At 40.0% G+C, this 18,232-nt stretch overlaps 1 protein-coding gene across 7 annotated transcripts in view; it reads right to left on the bottom strand.

The window, feature by feature from the left end:
• The window catches only part of STXBP4 (syntaxin binding protein 4), a 175,559-nt gene that overhangs the window by 29,795 nt on the left and 127,532 nt on the right, over positions 1-18,232 (bottom strand). For 6 of the 7 annotated variants that reach the window (XM_032319773.1, XM_032319771.1, XM_032319769.1 and 3 more), the window contains one exon: positions 2,571-2,628. In XM_032319773.1, the coding sequence (XP_032175664.1) occupies positions 2,571-2,628 (58 nt within the window). Of the gene's footprint in view, positions 1-1,099; positions 1,402-2,570; positions 2,629-18,232 lie in introns of those variants that run through there. The other variant, XM_032319776.1, reaches the window with a different exon arrangement.

Below are 18,232 nucleotides of genomic sequence, written 5' to 3' on the forward strand. Positions count from 1 at the left end.
GAGGTGGTAAAGCGTGTGTGTGTGTGTGTGTGTGTGTGTGTGTGTACTGGTGTTTTCCTACTGTACGGCCTTGACCAAGTTAGCCTCTTTTCCACAGTTTCTCCAACTGTAATGGTAACACAATAAGACACAATGATATCTACCATTGTCCTCTGGGAAACAAATCTATCCTATCATCTCTTTCCTGCTTTCTTTGTAAGTCAAGATTAAGGTCTCTAAGGAGAATTGATGGGCTTCCAAAAGACAGGTTTAAGGAATATATTTAGGTTTAGGTTTGCGGGATGTATTTTCTGTGCTGGAGTAGACTACATAAATGTAAGTGTCTCTTTCTGTTCCTTCCACAGGACTCTGAGTTAGACCTCAGGGCAAATGGCTCATTTTATTCTTTCTCTTTTCTCCCCTCCTTGGATGCTATTCTTCCTTGTGGTAGGAGTCCAGCCCAAGACTATTGTTCTAGTCTGCTAGACACAGTTGGCTTAAGCCAGCTGGGTACCAGGCAAGGGGAAACACTCACCATTTGGCTGGCCATCTCTTGCTCTCTCTTTGTCTTTGGTGATCAGTGATTGTGCCCTTGATATCCTTTCTTCATGTGGCACTAGTTAGGCACTGACACTCAGCTTTGGGTTCGTATATACTACTGAGAGCTGGCTGTGGCTAAGGAGTCCCCACAGGGTCCAGATTCATTTACTTACATTTTTTTAAAGGCCTTTGAACCAGAACCTCGGTAAATAATTGTATGCTATGTTTGCCTTCCTTTGATCAGGCATTTCCTTTGGGGACTTTCTAGGAGATAGGCGTGGCTGAAGGCAGGATGCAACTCACCGCCACCATAATACCATCCTGATAAAAGCCAACTGGTGTCCATTTTCTGGACTGCTGGGAGAATTAAATAATACAATGCACAGAAATATATACCTAACACATGCCTGGTTATCAGGTTTTGGTCAATAAACGGTCATTTTCGGGGTACCTGGGTGGCTTGGTCGGTTAAGGGTCTGACTCTAGATTTCAGCTTTGGTCATGAACCTGAGGTCATGAGATCGAGCCCTGTGTGAGGCTCTGCATTCAGTGGAGAGTCTGCTTGAGATGATTTCCCTTTGCCCCTCCCCTTGCTCACAAGCTCTCTTTCTCTCAAAAAATAAATATATCATTACAAAGTTAATATGAGTGAAAAACCCAATGAAAACGTGAATGTGGTTTTTCATTTTCCTGCCACCTCTACAGTACCATGATTCAAATATTCCAGGAAGTCAACAAGGTTAACCCAGTGTATCAGGGCACAACTCTCCTTCCAGAAGAGACATGATTCATGTAATCCGTGCATGGGATTCCTGGGTCCTCTATTCCAAAAGTCCCTTTCTCCATTTCTTATAAACTATGTCTTTGCTTTATTACATTTTGCTAGAAAACACAAGAAAAAAAAATACATCACAAAAACACTCTGCCTGGTTTATCCCTAGTTTTTTCCCTCTCAAATTTTTTAAAATATGAAGCTTTTGAATTCTCACTGTTTCCAATGGTCATATGATTTTTCATGCCCAACCCCCCACCCCTCATTATGGGCTTCTCCATAGGGCAAGTTAATCACAACTACTGGGCATCTACAACGTTCAGAGTTCTATGCTAAGAGCATAGAATAATGTCATAATGTCAATATTGTCATAATGTCAATTCTGGCATGACTGGAGCTCCTCAGAACAGCGTAGAAGTAGATCAGTCTGCTTTGTCCAGGGTAAAACTAATAACCAGTACAGCAGATAGAATATGTATTAATGTTGAGGCTTTCAAACAGACCTCGCTTTGAAAGAGTCCAGGACAGAAGAATCCTGGAGTCAAAAGACTCTGATTCTATTCTGGTTTGGTAATTTAATAGCTGTGGATTTTTGGGCAACTCCTGCAAGGTCTTATGTTCTTCATCCATAAAACAGCGAAAATAAGGCACTCATACCTCAAAAGGTGTTCTAAACTGAGATAGGGTTTGTTCACATTATGCTCCATTTATCTTGTTAGTTATTTACGGCCTGCCTTTCCTCCCTAATATATGAACTCCATGACATCAGACAACTAGTCTGTATATTCTACCACTGGATCTCCAAGGCATGGAACATTGCATGGCACAGAGCAAATGCTCAAAATAGATTTGCAGAATGAATGAACTTTATAAACTGTAAAGCATTAAAAATGCTGATTATTATTAGTATTACTGCATTAAATATTAAGAAGTGTTAAGACAATACAAAGTCGATTTTTTTCATTAGATATTAACTCTCATAAGTATTAATACTTTTAGCCAGAAGTGAATTCAGGCAGCCAATATTTAAGTTCAGATTGTGATCTTGTTCCAACTTTTTGCTGTTTCCCTTGAAATAATTACCAGTTTCCCCCCAACCCAACGATATCTGATATTAGCATTTAAATCACATGAAATGAAAATGGTGAGGCTTCATTTCTTGTTACTAATTTTTGTAACCTCCAAGAGGGTTTCTTGGTTTTGCTGATTATTCTGCAACTTCCAGGTTCTCTCCAGATGTGAAGGAAATTGCTTACTTGGTTGAGATGCTTGTACTTACTTGATGAAGTACTTGATTCCATCTGCTGTGTAAGCTTCCTCCCACCCATAAGGTAGATCTAGAGTGAAGGGAAACCAAAAATACACTTAATAAGATGATAAAGATAACTTTATTTCCTGGATGCAAACTTCCCACATCTTTACAATTATTTGAGTACATTTCTTGTACAAAATAATTTTCTCGAAAGGAGGAATTAAAACAATTCAGATGAGCTTTCAGATTCAGCATCTTTAGAACACAATAAATAAGTCTGGAACAGTTAACAATCTGCTTTAGTTGCATTAACTGGATTATGACTTGTCATTTACATGGGGTGAGCATTTTTGTCAGCAGGATTCAAGCAAAAATTTTTGGTGCAGGCGATGGTTTTTGCCTGAAGGCAGAAGGATGGACAAGACAGACCCTGCTTCTCTATTTTGGCTCTACATTTCCTTAATTGGCTCCCTTTACGTGTTTTCGCTCAGCTCTACAGGGTACTGGTGCATGAGTGCCTGATCAGCAGGGGCTTGAAAGTAGCTTCCGGACAAGACCGAATTCCTTGTGAAGTCAAAAAGTTTAGCAAAGTGATTTACAATGGATTGTGGTATTTTATTTTGTTAATTAAAAATTTTGTGTACTAAACACAAACGGCCAAACAATTTGCTAAACTTAGCTTTCATTTCTGTTAATGGGATTGAGACTAGTTAGTGAGCTATAAAGAAATGCAGATTGAAGTAAGCAAGAAATTATTTGGCCATATTTCTGTAAATGAGTACATTTGTGTACTCATATCGAGAGAACAGGCCCATGTTGAGCAGCCACATTCTTTTATATTGCAGTTATGGAAGGCACCCCTCTAGAATACAATGGTTTCTATCCTTCTGCTATATCCCTGCGTGGTTGCTAAGGATTTTAATTGACCTTTTGGATCTGTCTTTTGATCCTGGCTTGTCATGAATCCACTGATGGGTGTAATCTACATTAATGCACTAGAGAACAGACTCCATGGCTCAGGTAGTCGACTTCTTTGGAAAGAAACTGAGCTACCACCATAGACTGACTTCCATTCCCCTAAGTCTCAGCATGAGGCTGAGCAAAGATGCATAAACTAGGGGCACCTGGGTGGCTCGGTGGGTTAAGGCCTCTGCCTTTGGCTCAGATCATGTTCCTGGGGTGCTGGGATGGAGCCCCACATCGGGCTCTCTGCTCAGCGGGGAGCCTGCTTCCCCCTACTCCCCTCCACTGCCTGCCTCTCTGCCTACTTGTGATCTCTGTCTGTCAAATAAATAAATAAAATCTTAAAAAAAAAAAACTTTAAAAAAAATGCACAAACTATTTGAATGAAATAAAACATCACTCTGTCACCATTCCCTTCTTTAGGAATCTTCCTTGAGAACGGTTCTGAAGTTGCTTTTATAATTAAGGAAAACAAGAACATTTTAATTTTAGATCTATTCCAGTCCATTAACAGAAGTTGTATAAAAGAAGACTTTGGCTAAAAATTCTGTAACGGTATCCTTTGTCGATGAACACAGGCTACCTAGGAGCTTCTTTGCTCTCTTGGTGAATAAACGTTCCTCTTTTAAGTAAAAAATGAGTGTTTCCGGGAAGGCAGCATAATCGAATGGCTGGCTTCTTAGAAGCCCCCCAAGTGGCACCGAAGCCCCCCAAGTGGCACCGTCTCCATCTCTTCCAGCAGCACATGCCTGGACACACGGGCCCCGAAAATCTGCTGCTGCACCTGTTCAAGGAGGCTTATTTTCTTTTTTCACACTTTCTGTGTTTTACACTTTCTGTGTGATCATTGATTATGAACAACCACCTTGCCTGCAGGGAGGAATGTCATGAGTGTACAGAAGAATCTTGCTTTCATGATAAAAATGCTCAGAAATAAGACTATCCAGTCAATAAGGCAAAGAGACAGCTCAAGGTTAAGGAGAAAGTCATTCTAATGGGACTAAGGTTTTTGTCCAAATGATTTGTTTGTCCAACCATTATAGCTATAATAATGGTTGGGCAAACAAATCATTTGGACAAAAACCTTCTAAATTTTAAATCACAGATTTTTTTTTCATAAAAAGGAGAAAAAAACGTGCACCTTAGCACCTTTTAATCCACAGTGTCCTTTAAAAATTGAGACGGACATTGGAGTACCACACATTCTCTCTGCCATCAGAACAGAATTCCCGCCCTGATTCTTTTCTCTTTCTTTCTTTTCTTTTTTAAAGGACTTTATTTATTCATTTGTCAGAGAGCGAGCGAGCACAAGTAGGAGGAGCAGCAGAGGCAGAGGGAGAAGCAGGCTCCTTGCCCAGGACCCTGGGATCATGACCTGAACCAAAGGCAGACACTTAACCAATTGAGCCACTCAGGCATCCCCTGATTATTTTCTTACAATTATTAAACAAGGACTATAACTTCACAACAGACTTATTAAAGGTACTAATCCATATTCATTTTAGTCAATATGGTTAATGAATGACTGTAGCCATAAAGATGATTCTTTTGTGTTAAATAATACACAGCACAGCTTATTTTAGGATAAATTCTCTATTCTGAAAAAATGAGCATTTCTTTTTAGAAGACTGAATGGTTTCTTCTTTTTCATGCAGCTACTATAATCTGAAAAACAGAACTGGAGACTAAATTGATAGTAATAATCTCTTAGGGATAGCTTAGTACTAGAAAACACAATCACTTTCCAGTTAAAAACTGAAAAACACAATACTGATAAGCTAAGTAGCTTATTTTATACAAAAAGAGCACTTTTGATTTATACAAGCTTGTATGTTTAAGCTAGACCCCCTTTTCCATAAGTAAATGATTTCATTTCTTCATAGCAAGTGATTTGGGTAAAATTATAACACGATCTAAATACTTTTCAATAATCATTATTATTCCAAGGCATTAAATTTTTTTCTCCATTCCTCATTTGCTTTATTCTTGTAAATATATAATGTTTCTATTTTTCCTTTTCATTTCGTGTCTGTCTTAAAACTATTATTATAACCATAATCACTTGAAATTGTTTCTGATTGGAAGTATTTGTCCATAGACTCTCACATAACATTTTCTCCATCAGAGATCATCTGTTTCCAATCAATCACTTCATGGGGATGGCTCCAAAATCTTCATGAGTATCTTGCCAAAGTAAGAGTATTGTACATATTTAGCTGTCACCTAAAACTCAACATATCCAAAACTAAACTCATCATGTTTTCGTACAAACTAGTTTCCTTCCAATTTTCCAGTCTATTTAGGTAATGAGATTCTCTTTGTCATATCTGACCCATTCATCAGATACATATCGATCACTTAGTATGTGTTCAGTATTTTACTTTGTGTTCAGTATGCAATGATGAACAAATAAACTTGGACTTGGTCTATGGAGACTTAAAACATAATTATAAACAAAGACATCGTTAAAAATAGAAGTAAGTACAATGACAGAAAAGTGTTGAATACTGTGAAAGAGTAACTTACAGCACAGACAAAGACTAAATCTCTGAACACACAAAGAACTACACAAATCAGTAAGAACAAGACCAATGATGAATAGGAGTCAGGGGAACATGCTGAACATTCAGGACACAGAAAAGACAAATGCACTTAAACACATGAAAATATGCTTAACTTTACTCCTTATGAGACAAATACAAATTAAACTGTTATGAGATGTCATGCATATCATGTTAGTAAAGATTAAAAAGTTGTTTAATAAGACACTGTGTTGAAAGTGTGAAGAGACAGTCATTCCCATACTGATGGGAGTATAAATTGTTAACATATTTATAGGAACTTGTCAATATCTGTGTAAAATCTTTCTTTTTTTCTTAAAAGATTTTATTTATTTATTTGACAGAGATCACAAGTAGGTGGGGAGGCAGGCAGAGAGAGAGGAAGAAGCAGGCTCCCTGCTGAGCAGAGCGCCCGATGTGGGGCTCGATCCCAGGACTCTGGGATCATGACCTGAGCCAAAGGCAGAGGCTTTAACCCACTGAGCCACCCAGGTGCCCCTATCTGTGTAAAATCTTAAGTGCTAATAGTAACAGCTGACATTTGTTCAGTGGTTATGTGCTAGACTCTGTTCCAAGTACGACACATGTACCAACTCTGTTTGGCCTCACGGCCATTCTAAGAAGTACTGCGATCATCCCCATTTTACAGACGAGGGAACTGAGGCACAGAAAAGTGAAATCATTTGTCCAAGTTACATGGCTGGCGGGTGCCAGCGCCCAGAATCTGAAGCACTATCTTCACTGTCCTCATGTACCATTTCAACCCGCAATTCTTCTAGGAATCTAGCCCGCAGGTAAGTTTTCTGTACAAGATTAACTGTTAAAACAAACAAGGATTGGCAATAATCTAAATGACCACCAATGGGGACTGACTGGAGACAACGTATCCGGATAATGGGATATTGTCCGGCTGTGAGAAGGAACGAGGAAGTAATTTATGTACTAATTTGGAAAGGGGGTGTGGGACAAAGGACCTCTGGAGGAACTGCAGTTAAGGAGGTATAGACATGGGAAAGAACACTCTAGGCTGAGCATACAGCATGTGCAAAGGCTCTGGGGATGGGACAAACTTGGCACATTTGAGGAAGTGAGACATCACTGTTGCTGGAGTATAGTGAATGAAGGAGGGGAGGATGATACAAGATTTGGCTGGACAGATAAGCAAATATGACTGTGCAAGGTTTTGCAGGGCATGTTAAAACTGTTTGAAAGTTTCTTTAAAAAGAAGCAGGAGATCTGCTTCTCATTAAGATGAGGAAAACTGCAAAGAATTTTGCTCCCACCATATGTGGGGAAAAGCTGTACAACCTAAAAAATATAATAATTTTTTTGAGTCCCTCAGAGACTGAGTTCCTCACCTGAGCTGACCCTGAGGTGAACTGAATTCCAAAGGGTGAGGAGCTCCTCCAAGAAAAGATGCGGCACATGAACTCTTCTCTCTTGGCAGAGCGTAGTAAGAAACGAAGCCATTAAAGTGGGTAAGAAGGAAACATCTAAAATGTTAACAGATTTGTAAGACCTGTTTATGGGCTAGCATGATAGTTTTTAGTATTCCTGGGAGCTCAGCTCCCTGCCCTCCCCAAGGAGAATCTGCTCTCCCTAAACAGCTCCTTGCTTACGAGAAAGATTGAGGATGGGCAAGAGACCTGAGAAAGCCCTCTGGGTGGTGCAAGCTCATGCAAAACCTGCGAAGTTTTGAGAGGGAAGGGGGTGTACCATCCATGTTCTGCGCCCTGCATGAGTACAAGATGGTGGTCAACTACACTATAGGGGGCAAGCATAGAGCAGCAGAGACCTCAACCCTTTCTAATATGAAGGAATAGCTGGCTGTGGCTGGGGAAAGGCAGGAGACACTCCCCATACTGGACAGGACACTGAGTGACATGAAGATAAGTCATCTGTTCCTGGGGGCTAGAAACTGTCTCACCCCCAACCCCTGCCCAAACTCCAGGAAAATCTTGTTTGTCCCAGTGAGGGGCACGAGACATTGGAAACCTGATGTCTTCTTCATCCTGCATGAGCACTAAGTCACTGTAGGGGCAAGGGCAGGAAACCTTTCAAATCCAGAATCCTACACGGATACAAAGAAGAATCTGACTTCCACAAAGACAGAGGCAGGAAACCCGCTTGAGCACTAAATAGGAAGTAGGGTTGTCTGCCACCGAGGAGAGACAGAAGGCTGAGAAAGTCCTTACCCTGTGACTTGGGCACAAGGTCTGCTAAACCAGAGACTCGAGTAGGAAGACCGAGAGCCTCTCCCCAGCCCTTACTCCCCACATCCAGCTCTAACCTTGCATGGAACAAAAAGAAAGAGCCATCTGCCTGTTGCGGAGGGCAAGGGAACAACATTAAACATCCACATCCACTGTGATGTGTGTACAGCCTGCTGCCTTCCAGCTGAGGACCAAGCAGGACACTGAGAAAAACCCTCCAGTATTCCGGACCTTACATAAGCACAGGGGAAGGGCAGACAACCACTGGACGACTCTAAATTCATTGTGATTCTAGAAACGCAAGTAAACCCAGCTTGCCTACAAATGAGACCGAATGCCCCACCCTCCCCCAGGGCATCACCTGCCTTGCTAACGTCCTGACAGAGATGAGACAGGCCCGCTTCTGGGCTTCAATAATATTTACCCCAGTGTCCACGGTTCTGTATATTCAATGTCTGACATTGAATCAAAATTAGGAGACACACAGGAGAAAAAAAAGAGATCATTGTCAAAAGATAAAACTACTAACAACATCAGATTCAGGGATAGATAAAATATCGGACTTTAACATAACTATGATTATACAACAAAAGATCTAGTGGAATCTAGTGAATCATGGTTGTCTAACCTATGCCAATGCTCGTTACTTATGTATATTGTGCAGAAGGTGGATGATTGAGCTTGTGGAGGCTTCCAGTGCTGTGAAATACCGCGACAGGACAGAGGGCCGAGTGAACGGAAGGGATTTGTAAGAAGGATTGAAACACGGGGCCCCGGACGATAAACTGAATGAGAAGACAAGTAAGAACTGCAATGGAGGCTGAAGGATAGAGAAAATAGCCAGGAGGGCTGACTGAGGGCCATCCAGCATGTAATCAGCTGGGGAAGTGGGAAGTTTGAGCCGCTATCTGTTGATGCCAAGGCTCTTGGTGAGAGCTGAGGACCACAGCTGTCCGTGGGCCAAAGAACAGAAGAGTAAATATGGTGGGTTCACATGGACGATGACGGCAGGAGGTGGGATGGGGAGGAAACTGGAGAATGAGGATTCTGAGCATGAAATAAAGACGATACCATCAACCTCAGAATTCAAAGAGAGCCGCATTTACTTGAAAAACACTTGCTAGTGTAATTGTTATAAAGGTTCAAATACACCTTACTTCTAGGATCTGTTATCTCGAGAGGAAGAGACGGAGGGAGAGAAGCAGAGGAGGAGGGAAGAGGGTGGGGGAAGGGAAGGGAAAACCGAGAAGGTGAAAGAGAGACCTTTCTAACGCACAGTAAGGTTTCCCTAAAGAATATCACAATCATCACGCAGTACAATTTTCACTTGACGTGCAGTCAGAAAATCCAAATCTGTATGTAATATTCTTCAAGTACAAGTCAAAGAACCTCGGAAAAGTAATAATTTATGAAGTCTCAACTTTCTCATCTACAGTATACAGTAGTGATGAATAGCTGTTGTCTCACCTGGGGGGTATCATGAGACTCTCATTAGATAATATAACCTAAACAATGATATACAAAAAGAGACCATTATTAGTCATAGTAATTAAAATAACAGCTCATTCTTCAGAGTTATGGTTTTAGAGATAATATAGAGTAATGGATGCTTCATATAAAAAATAAGTATTTAAATTATGCGCGGGGGAAATCTCTACTAAGGTGTATATCTTTATACAATCCTCTTCTTAATACAGGAAATGATATAGTCTCTATTTCACCCATGATAACATCTGTTGAGTGGTGTGATGGTAAATATTTGACAACCACCTCTTGCGGGGGTGGGGAGGGTTGGAGAGAGCGCTCATTTGTAGCATTTACTGATTTCTGTAGTGTAATTACTCCTACCATGACTGATTTCAAGCTACTAATGTGATGTCAGTGGCTACAGGGTCGGGAAGCAATGCCAGGTGGTACACCAATGCATTGTGTTCCCAGGTCTAATAGACTTAGATAAGAACAAAGATGATAGTACAGTGTAGGAAAATGATGAGGAAGAGGTGAGTTCTGAGTATTTTTAAAAATATTTTATTTATTATTTATTTGACAGAGAGAGAGAGATCACAAGTAGGCAGAGAGGCAGGCAGAGAGAGAGAGAGAGAGGGAGGAAGCAGGCTCCCTGCTGAGCAGAGAGCCCGATGCGGGACTCGATCCCAGGACCCTGAGATCATGACCTGAGCCGAAGGCAGAGGCTTTAACTCACTGAGCCACCCAGGCACCCCAAGTTCTGAGTATTTATTCCCTTTTTAAAAAAATTTACTTTAAATTTACAGTTTAACTATTTTGATTTTTAATAAAGTCCATGTTAGACAGTCAGCACATTAAAAAGTAACTAGCCAGCTCCAATATAATCTCTGTGGAGCCCATCTCTCTTTTAGTATCTTAGTCCTAATAGAAAGTTCCAAAAATCAAAGGAGAGAAATACCATTTTGTCCATTAGGTGATTCATGAAACTGATTATTACTACCCTCGTCTGATGATGTGAAGAATCACTGCCCTAACAGTGAATGGTGTATTTAGTAAATGTTTACATAAAGCTTTCTAGGTACCTGGCATTCTTCCAGGCATATCCTAAACATTAGCTCATTGTGTCCTCCTAACAATCCTTTGCGATTGCTACTATTATTGACCTTATTTGACAGGAGAAAACTGAGGGGCACAGAGCTTTACGTAGCTTGCCCATTGTCACACTGCTAATAAACAGAGCAGTCACAGTTTGAACCCAAGCAATTTGGTGCTACAGCCTAGGCGTTTAATCAGCGCTGTGAGGCTGTCGCTTCCCTAATTCCTGGGTGCACTGCCAACGATCCATATTTCAAAACGGTCAAATAACACCTTTGCCTAACTTTTTGTATAACAATAACAAAAACAGAAAACAAAACTCCCATATCTCAATTTCTGCACTATTACCCAGAGAAATGCTCTTTTGAAAGGAACTAAAATAATTTTTAGGCTTGAACACAAAGCAGTCTATTTTAGAGACATTTTATGTTAGATTTACAATTGTACAAGTTAATTTGTAGGTCTGAATCGCAGTTCCAATTTTAAAAGAACTAGCAGCTAATTTTACTATGAAAAAGGAATCTATTATACTCAGAGATGATTGTAATCTAAAAATAGCCAAATAATGCAGTATTTTAAATATAAAAATGATTTTTAAGGAAATAATTTCTTGAAAACTATATGGATTTTCTGAATTTGTTTTAAACACTCCTTGAAATTAGACTTGCATAAAGTATAAACAGACATAATTTTAGACCCAAAGCTTGAGGTTTTACCACATGGTTACATAAATCATTTAAACAAGCAAAGGAAAAAAAAAAGCAAATGACATATATAATGTAGAAAGGTTTTATATGTTTCGATATTTGTACATCTCCAATTCAGAAGTTGAAATGCTAACAGATAGAAGTTCTTTCTAGTTAGAAGTCACTCATTGAGCAAGTTAAAAAGCTGTAACATATTAAATGAACAACATGGTAAAAATATTTCCAGAGGTTATTTGGTGGTTCATAGTCTTCTTTATCTTGTTGTCACCATTTCTGGTCAAATAAATACTATACTAATACCCACTTAACAGGATGGAAAAAGCTAATATTCATTTTCTATGTTTCTCTTCCTGACAGATGCAAAACTCAGTATTTTTACAGTTGGAAGTCCTTTATTTCCAGTTAAGATCATGGGGTCCAGATATTTGAGAAGCCAGTTTAAATGTTCTTTCTTAACACTGTTAACTCTCATCTCATGACCCAGACTGAGGAAGAGAATGCAGGCTTCTACTGACAATTTCCTCTGGGTATTTACACAATGCTGGGGCAATGATCTGGTTTAGTTTGGTTTTGCTTAAAATCAATGACATACAATGGACTTCATTCTGTCTACTAACACAACTGAGCACAAAAGTTGCTGAAGCTATCCTCACAAGAGTGTGAGATCTTTATCTGTATAATCAGTCTATAGAGGTGATATATGTGTGTGTTTGTGTGTGAGGGGGTCCTAATTCCTTTTAGTGTACAAAGATAAACAGGATTTCCTTAAAGCACTTATGTTATTAGAGAAATAAACATATTAAGAGGTTAGTGGCTGCTGAACATGAATTAATAGATCAACTAGGAGGGGAAAAAAAAAGAGGAATTGCACTTCTTTTTCTTTCTTTTTTTTTTTTTTTTTACACCATTCAGGAAAACAGATTTAGTGACTAGAGGTGGTAAAGTTGCTGTCAAGAAAGCTTGATATTCACTGGTTAAGACTAATGGCAGTATGTTGGGTATTCCAAAATAGACACCACTACTTGCCTCCAATAGCAGGTTGCCTGAGAGTAATAGGAAGACAGACTTCCTAAGAAAACAGGAAGAGCAGTTTGTTAACTAGGTCAAAATGCTAGCTAGATTCAAACCAACAGAGAAATTAACATACCTCTCAAGGTGACTTCATGAGTACATCAATGGAATGTCATTAGCACTCTACTACCATCACATACTTATAAAAGTATCCCATATCAGAATACCAGAATTCTAGAAATTATGTATTTTGGAAGTGAGCTTTCAAGGAAACATATGTTCATGATTGTACATGTTTTCTTACAAACTTAGCAGCCTGAGACAATACCCACTTATTAGCTCATTGTCCTGCAGGTTGGAAGCCAGGCATGGCATGCTTGGGTTCTATGCTGAGGGTATGCAAACTAAAATCAAGGTGTCAGCTGAGGTGAGTTTTCACCCGAGGTTCTGGGGGAAAATGTGCTTCCAAATTCATTTTGGTTGTTGGCAGAATTCAGTTCCTTTCAAGCTGTAGGATTAAAGTCCCCATTTTCCTGTGGGATGTTAGTTGGGGCTTACACGTCGCTGGCATTCCTTGCCAGGTGACCCCGCCTCCATCTCCAAGCTAGCAACAGCATGGAACATCTTTTCATGCTTTCAATCTGACTTTTCTGTCTTTGACTTCTAGATTCAGATTTAAAGCGCTTGTGTGATTGGGCCTTCTGGGATAATCTTCCTGTTTTACCATCAACTAAATATATATGCAACATCTCTTCACAGCAGCTCCTAGGTTAGTATTTGGTTGAATAACTGGTAGAAAGTGTGTATATAGGGACGCCTCGGTGGCTCAGTTGGTTAAGCAGCTGCCTTCGGCTCAGGTCATGATCCCAGCGTCCTGGGATCGAGTCCCACATCGGGCTCCCTGCTTCTCCCTCTGACTCTGCCTGCCACTCTGTGTGCCTGTGCTCGCTCTCTCTCTTTCTCTGACAAATAAATAAATAAAATCTTTAAAAAACAAAGTGTGTATATATACCAGTAGCCAGGAATCTGAAGGGACATCTTAGAATCCTGTCTACCACAATGTTCATTTTATTTTATTTCATGTCTAAATCAGGGGTGCGACACTTTTTTTGTCCCTAGAAAGGGAAATGTCACTAAGCGGGTTTGGATATGCTGGCCTCAAATCTCCGTACTCCATCTTTCAGTCTGATTTGGAATCTCATGCAAGCTGGTAAAGCCGGTTAAAATCTCCCTCAGAACTTGTCCAGCATAGTAACCTTCAAACAACCTTAGCAGGCTATTGGCTCCTTAAATGCCCAGATCGTGGATCTGCCAGGAACTTTGCTCAACACCTTTTCCACTCACATTTGTTGAGTGCTTACTCTCCAAGGCCTGGTAGAATGGTGGCCAGATTCAGAACAGTGCCTCACACACATATACACTGGGCACTCAAGAAGTATTTGTTGACTAACTACAGAAATTTGACTCCCATGAAGGCTGATGGTTCAGTGAATCCTGCACATATTTGAAATTCTACTGTTGTTCTGAGGTCTTTGTACTCACCAGGGGAACTTTCTCACAAATATTTGCACAACTGTTATTTGTAGATTTTGACAACAGGGTAGTGGAGGACCATCAGATAGGCAATTTTTACAAACATTGACACAGACCAGATGAAATTAAATCAAGATCGTTAAAAAAAATCAAGATCATTGATGTTTTCTGTATTGAGGATAACAATACCTCTAACAATACCTCTAAGTATCACTAATTCCCAGTTAGCATTTTGCTGTTAACACTGTCTTTAAGTAAAAAAAAAAAAAAGAAAAAGAAAAGAAAGAAAAAAAAGTTTATCTAGAAATTTGTTAAAGATTTCACGTAAAATCTGAACAAATCAGAAAACCAAAACTTTTGGATATTTGTCCTTAAGATTTAACTTTTCATTATATGTACGTTGTAAAAAGATTTAAAGAAAAGCAATAAAAACACCTTTGTAGAGCAAGGGAATATTTCAAATAATAACTTTCATGCAGTCAGATAAACTCAATATGAATGAAAGAGTTACAAACTCAAATAAAAGTGATCTGAACTTTGCCTTTTCTCCTCTACAAAGAATATTAGTTCCCACAGTATAATGATCACCTAAATTTTTTTTTTAAACAAACCACAGTATAACATTTAGGACCCTTTCAAAACACGTATTTATAAAAGGACACGTACTTGAATGTTCATATGAGCTTCTATAAAATCCCCAGTTCAGTTGTCCATCAATTAGTGACTAGATAAACTGTGGAATATTAATCCAATGGGATACCACTCAACAATATTGACACAGAACACCAAGGATGAATCCTAAAAGCACTATACCATTAAGTAGAAGATGTTACATACTTATAGTTTAATATGAAATTTTAGAAAAAGTAAAACTATAGTGGCAGAAAGCCTGGGACCAGAAGTAATGAAGAAGACTGATTACACAGGGGCACATGATAAAGTTCTGGAGTCATGGTGGTGGTCTATAACTGTACACATGCTCAAAACTCAGTGACTTGTACACTTACATTTTATTGCACATAAATTACACAACTTAATCTAAAAGAGCAGAGGGAAAGCTCTCAAAGCAGTGGTATGAACAACCCCAATTTAAACAGAACAAAACAAAACAACGCTGGGGTGCCTGGGTTACTCAGTAGGTTAAGTGTCCAGCTCTTGATTTCGGCTCAGGTCATGAGATCAAGCCCCACATCAGGCTCTGTGCTCAGCAGGGAATCTGCTTGAGATTCTTTCTTTCCCTCTCCCTCTGCCCCTCCCTCAAATAAATAAACAAATCTTTAAAAAATTAAAAAAAAACTTTAAAATATGGCTTCAGGCTTTTGTGTTGTTTTTTAAGATTTTATTCATTTATTTGACAGAAAGAGATCACAAGTAGGCAGAGAGGCAGGCAGAGAGAAAGAGAAGCAGGCTCCCTGCCGAGCAGAGAGCCTGACTTGGGGCTTGATCCTAGGACTCTGGGACCATGACTGGAGCCGAAGGCAAAGGCTTCAAACCACTAAGCCACCCAGGTGCCCCTCCAGTCTTTGTTTTTATCTTCAAGTCCTATTAATCCCACTCATTGTCTAGCCACTGAGCTATTTCCTAGCACATACCATGTCTGTCTTTCTCTCTATGCTTTTCCAGATACTGTTCTTTCTGCCTGGAATGCCCATCACTATGGAATACAGTCACTCAACAATCACTTTTGAAGGAATTTCAAAGACCACAGTCATGTACCAGAGTTTCCTCGTCCAGCTTGTAGGCAGGTCTCTGATTTAGAGATTTTTCAATTGGGAAGTCTATCCAGAATTTTTTCCTTTGGTGGAAAAATCTACCCACAGTGGAATGCACAAATCAGAGTGCACATTTACCGAATTTTGACAAATGCCTACAGCTATGTAACCCCAAATCTTTTCAAGATATAGAATAGTACCATCATCCCAGAAAGACCCCTTTCCAGTGGATTCTTACTACCATCCCCCCAGAGGCTAACACTGTTCTAATTTTTAAAAATATTATAATTTCTACTTTTTGAATTTCCACTTAGTTTTAAAAAATCATTTCTATTTCTTTGCTTAGATTGCCAATTTTTGCATTGGTTGTGGGTGTATTTTCTCGCACATAGTTATATCAGACACTCTGAAGTCCCTGTACCTATATCCTCATCCTAAAAGTGGAATAAATAAAAAACTTATCCCATGTTGGTTTCTTCTTTCAAGTTTTGACGAATCCCTGGAACCTGCCTGATTTTATTCACTCTCCAGAGGCTTCAGGTGGTTGTCTTTCATTTTTGTCCACGGTTTATAATTGGGTTAGGCAGGATGGTTAGTCTGCCAGGAGCCTACTTGGCCATACTGGAAGCAAAACTAACAGATTTTTTTGATAGAAAGGGATCTTAGGAATCCTCTCTCCAATTGTCTGATGTTAACAATTTGGAGACTGACACCAAAATAGGTTGAAGGGCTTTGTCACAGACTCCGTTACAGAGAAGGACAGTCATGTAACTTTGAATCTGGTGACCATCCTCTACGCCACTCCACAACAATGCCGAAAGGACAATTTCTGTGCAGGGTGTAAAATGTACTCAGACCTCTTCTGCAAATGTAAATAGTGTATTAGCTCTCAATTATTAACTACTGCCTGCTTAACAGTTTGCTATTGCTATGAACTAAATGTTTGTGTCCCCACAAAATGTGTATGTTGAAGCCCCAGCCCCCAATGCCCGGTCCTGGCACACAGGGGCACTTAAGGAAGTAATTAAAGTGAAACGAAGTCACGGGCGCCTGGGTGGCTCAGTCTGTTAAGCATCTGCCTTCGGCTCAAGTCATGATCCCAGGGGTCCTAGGATTGAGCCTCATGTAAGGGTTCCTGCTCAGTGGGGAGTCTGCCACCCGCTTCTCTCTCTCTTTCTCAAATAAATAAATAAACTCTTAAAGAAACAAGTTAAGGGACGCCTGGGTGGCTCAGTTGGTTAAGCAGCTGCCTTCGGCTCAGGTCATGATCCCAGCGTCCTGGGATCGAGTCCCGCATCGGGCTCCTTACTCGTCAGGGAGCCTGCTTCTCCCTCTGCCTGCCATTCTGTCTGCCTGTGCTTGCTCTCTCTCGCTCTCTCTCTCTCTCTGATAAATAAATAAAATCTTTAAAAAAAAAAAAAAAAAGAAACAAGTTAAATGAGGTCATAAGAGTGAGGGCTCTAATCCAACAGGATTACTGTCCTTATAAGAGACACTAGAGAGCACCCCCACCCCTCCTCCTTCCCTATGCGTGCACAAAGGAGAGGTCACGTGAGTACACACGGAGATGGTGACTGCTCACATGCCAAGAGGTCTCAGAATGAAACCCACAGTCTACTCTGTAAATGCCTTTGTTTTTGGACTTCCCTGCCTCCAGAACTGTGAGCAATAAATCTCTGATATTTAAATCACCCAATCTACAGTATTTTGTTATGGTAGCTTGAGCTAACTGAAAGAGTTATAAAAATGGATCCAAATCTGCACACTGGTAAATCAGCTTACTTGACAGAATTACTTCAGCTTGACTACGCAAAGGTAAATTCATACTCTTTAAAAGAGCCTGAACTCAGAAATACAAAATCTGCCAATCAGTACGATAAAAGTAAAGTTGTTTTGAGGGCTAACTCCAGCACTTTCAGTAAATCTGCTATGAGGCTGGAGGGCAAACAGCGCTTCTAGAACAATTTCACCCTATTACTTATTTTTTTAAAATGCTTATATATAAACCTATTAATAAAAATCAGAGTCTAGTCTATAAATTCCTTAAATAGTCATACCTCCCAAAACAGCACATACACAGACACCATGGAAAATGCAGACTCCGCTTCCTGATCTGTAATGGACCTCCTGGCCTCACAGCCTGACCTATCACTTGGACCTCATCTTACTCCTCAGAGTCTCCACGAAAGCGGTTACTTCCATCTCTTCTCATGGTGTCACCGGGGCCCCACTTCCCTTTTTACCCAAACTTTTTTTTAAAAAGATTTTATTTATTTATTTATTTGAGAGAGAGAGAGAGAGAATGAGAGAGAAGGAGTGGGGAAGGTCAGAGGGAGAAGAAGGTCCCTTGCTGAGCAGGGAGCCTAGTGTAGGACTCAATCCCAGGATTCCAGGATCATGACCTGAGCTGAAGGCAGCCGCTGGAAC

The sequence above is a fragment of the Mustela erminea genome, chromosome 18 (genome assembly GCF_009829155.1).
Source record: "Mustela erminea isolate mMusErm1 chromosome 18, mMusErm1.Pri, whole genome shotgun sequence".
Taxonomy (NCBI): domain Eukaryota; kingdom Metazoa; phylum Chordata; class Mammalia; order Carnivora; family Mustelidae; genus Mustela; species Mustela erminea.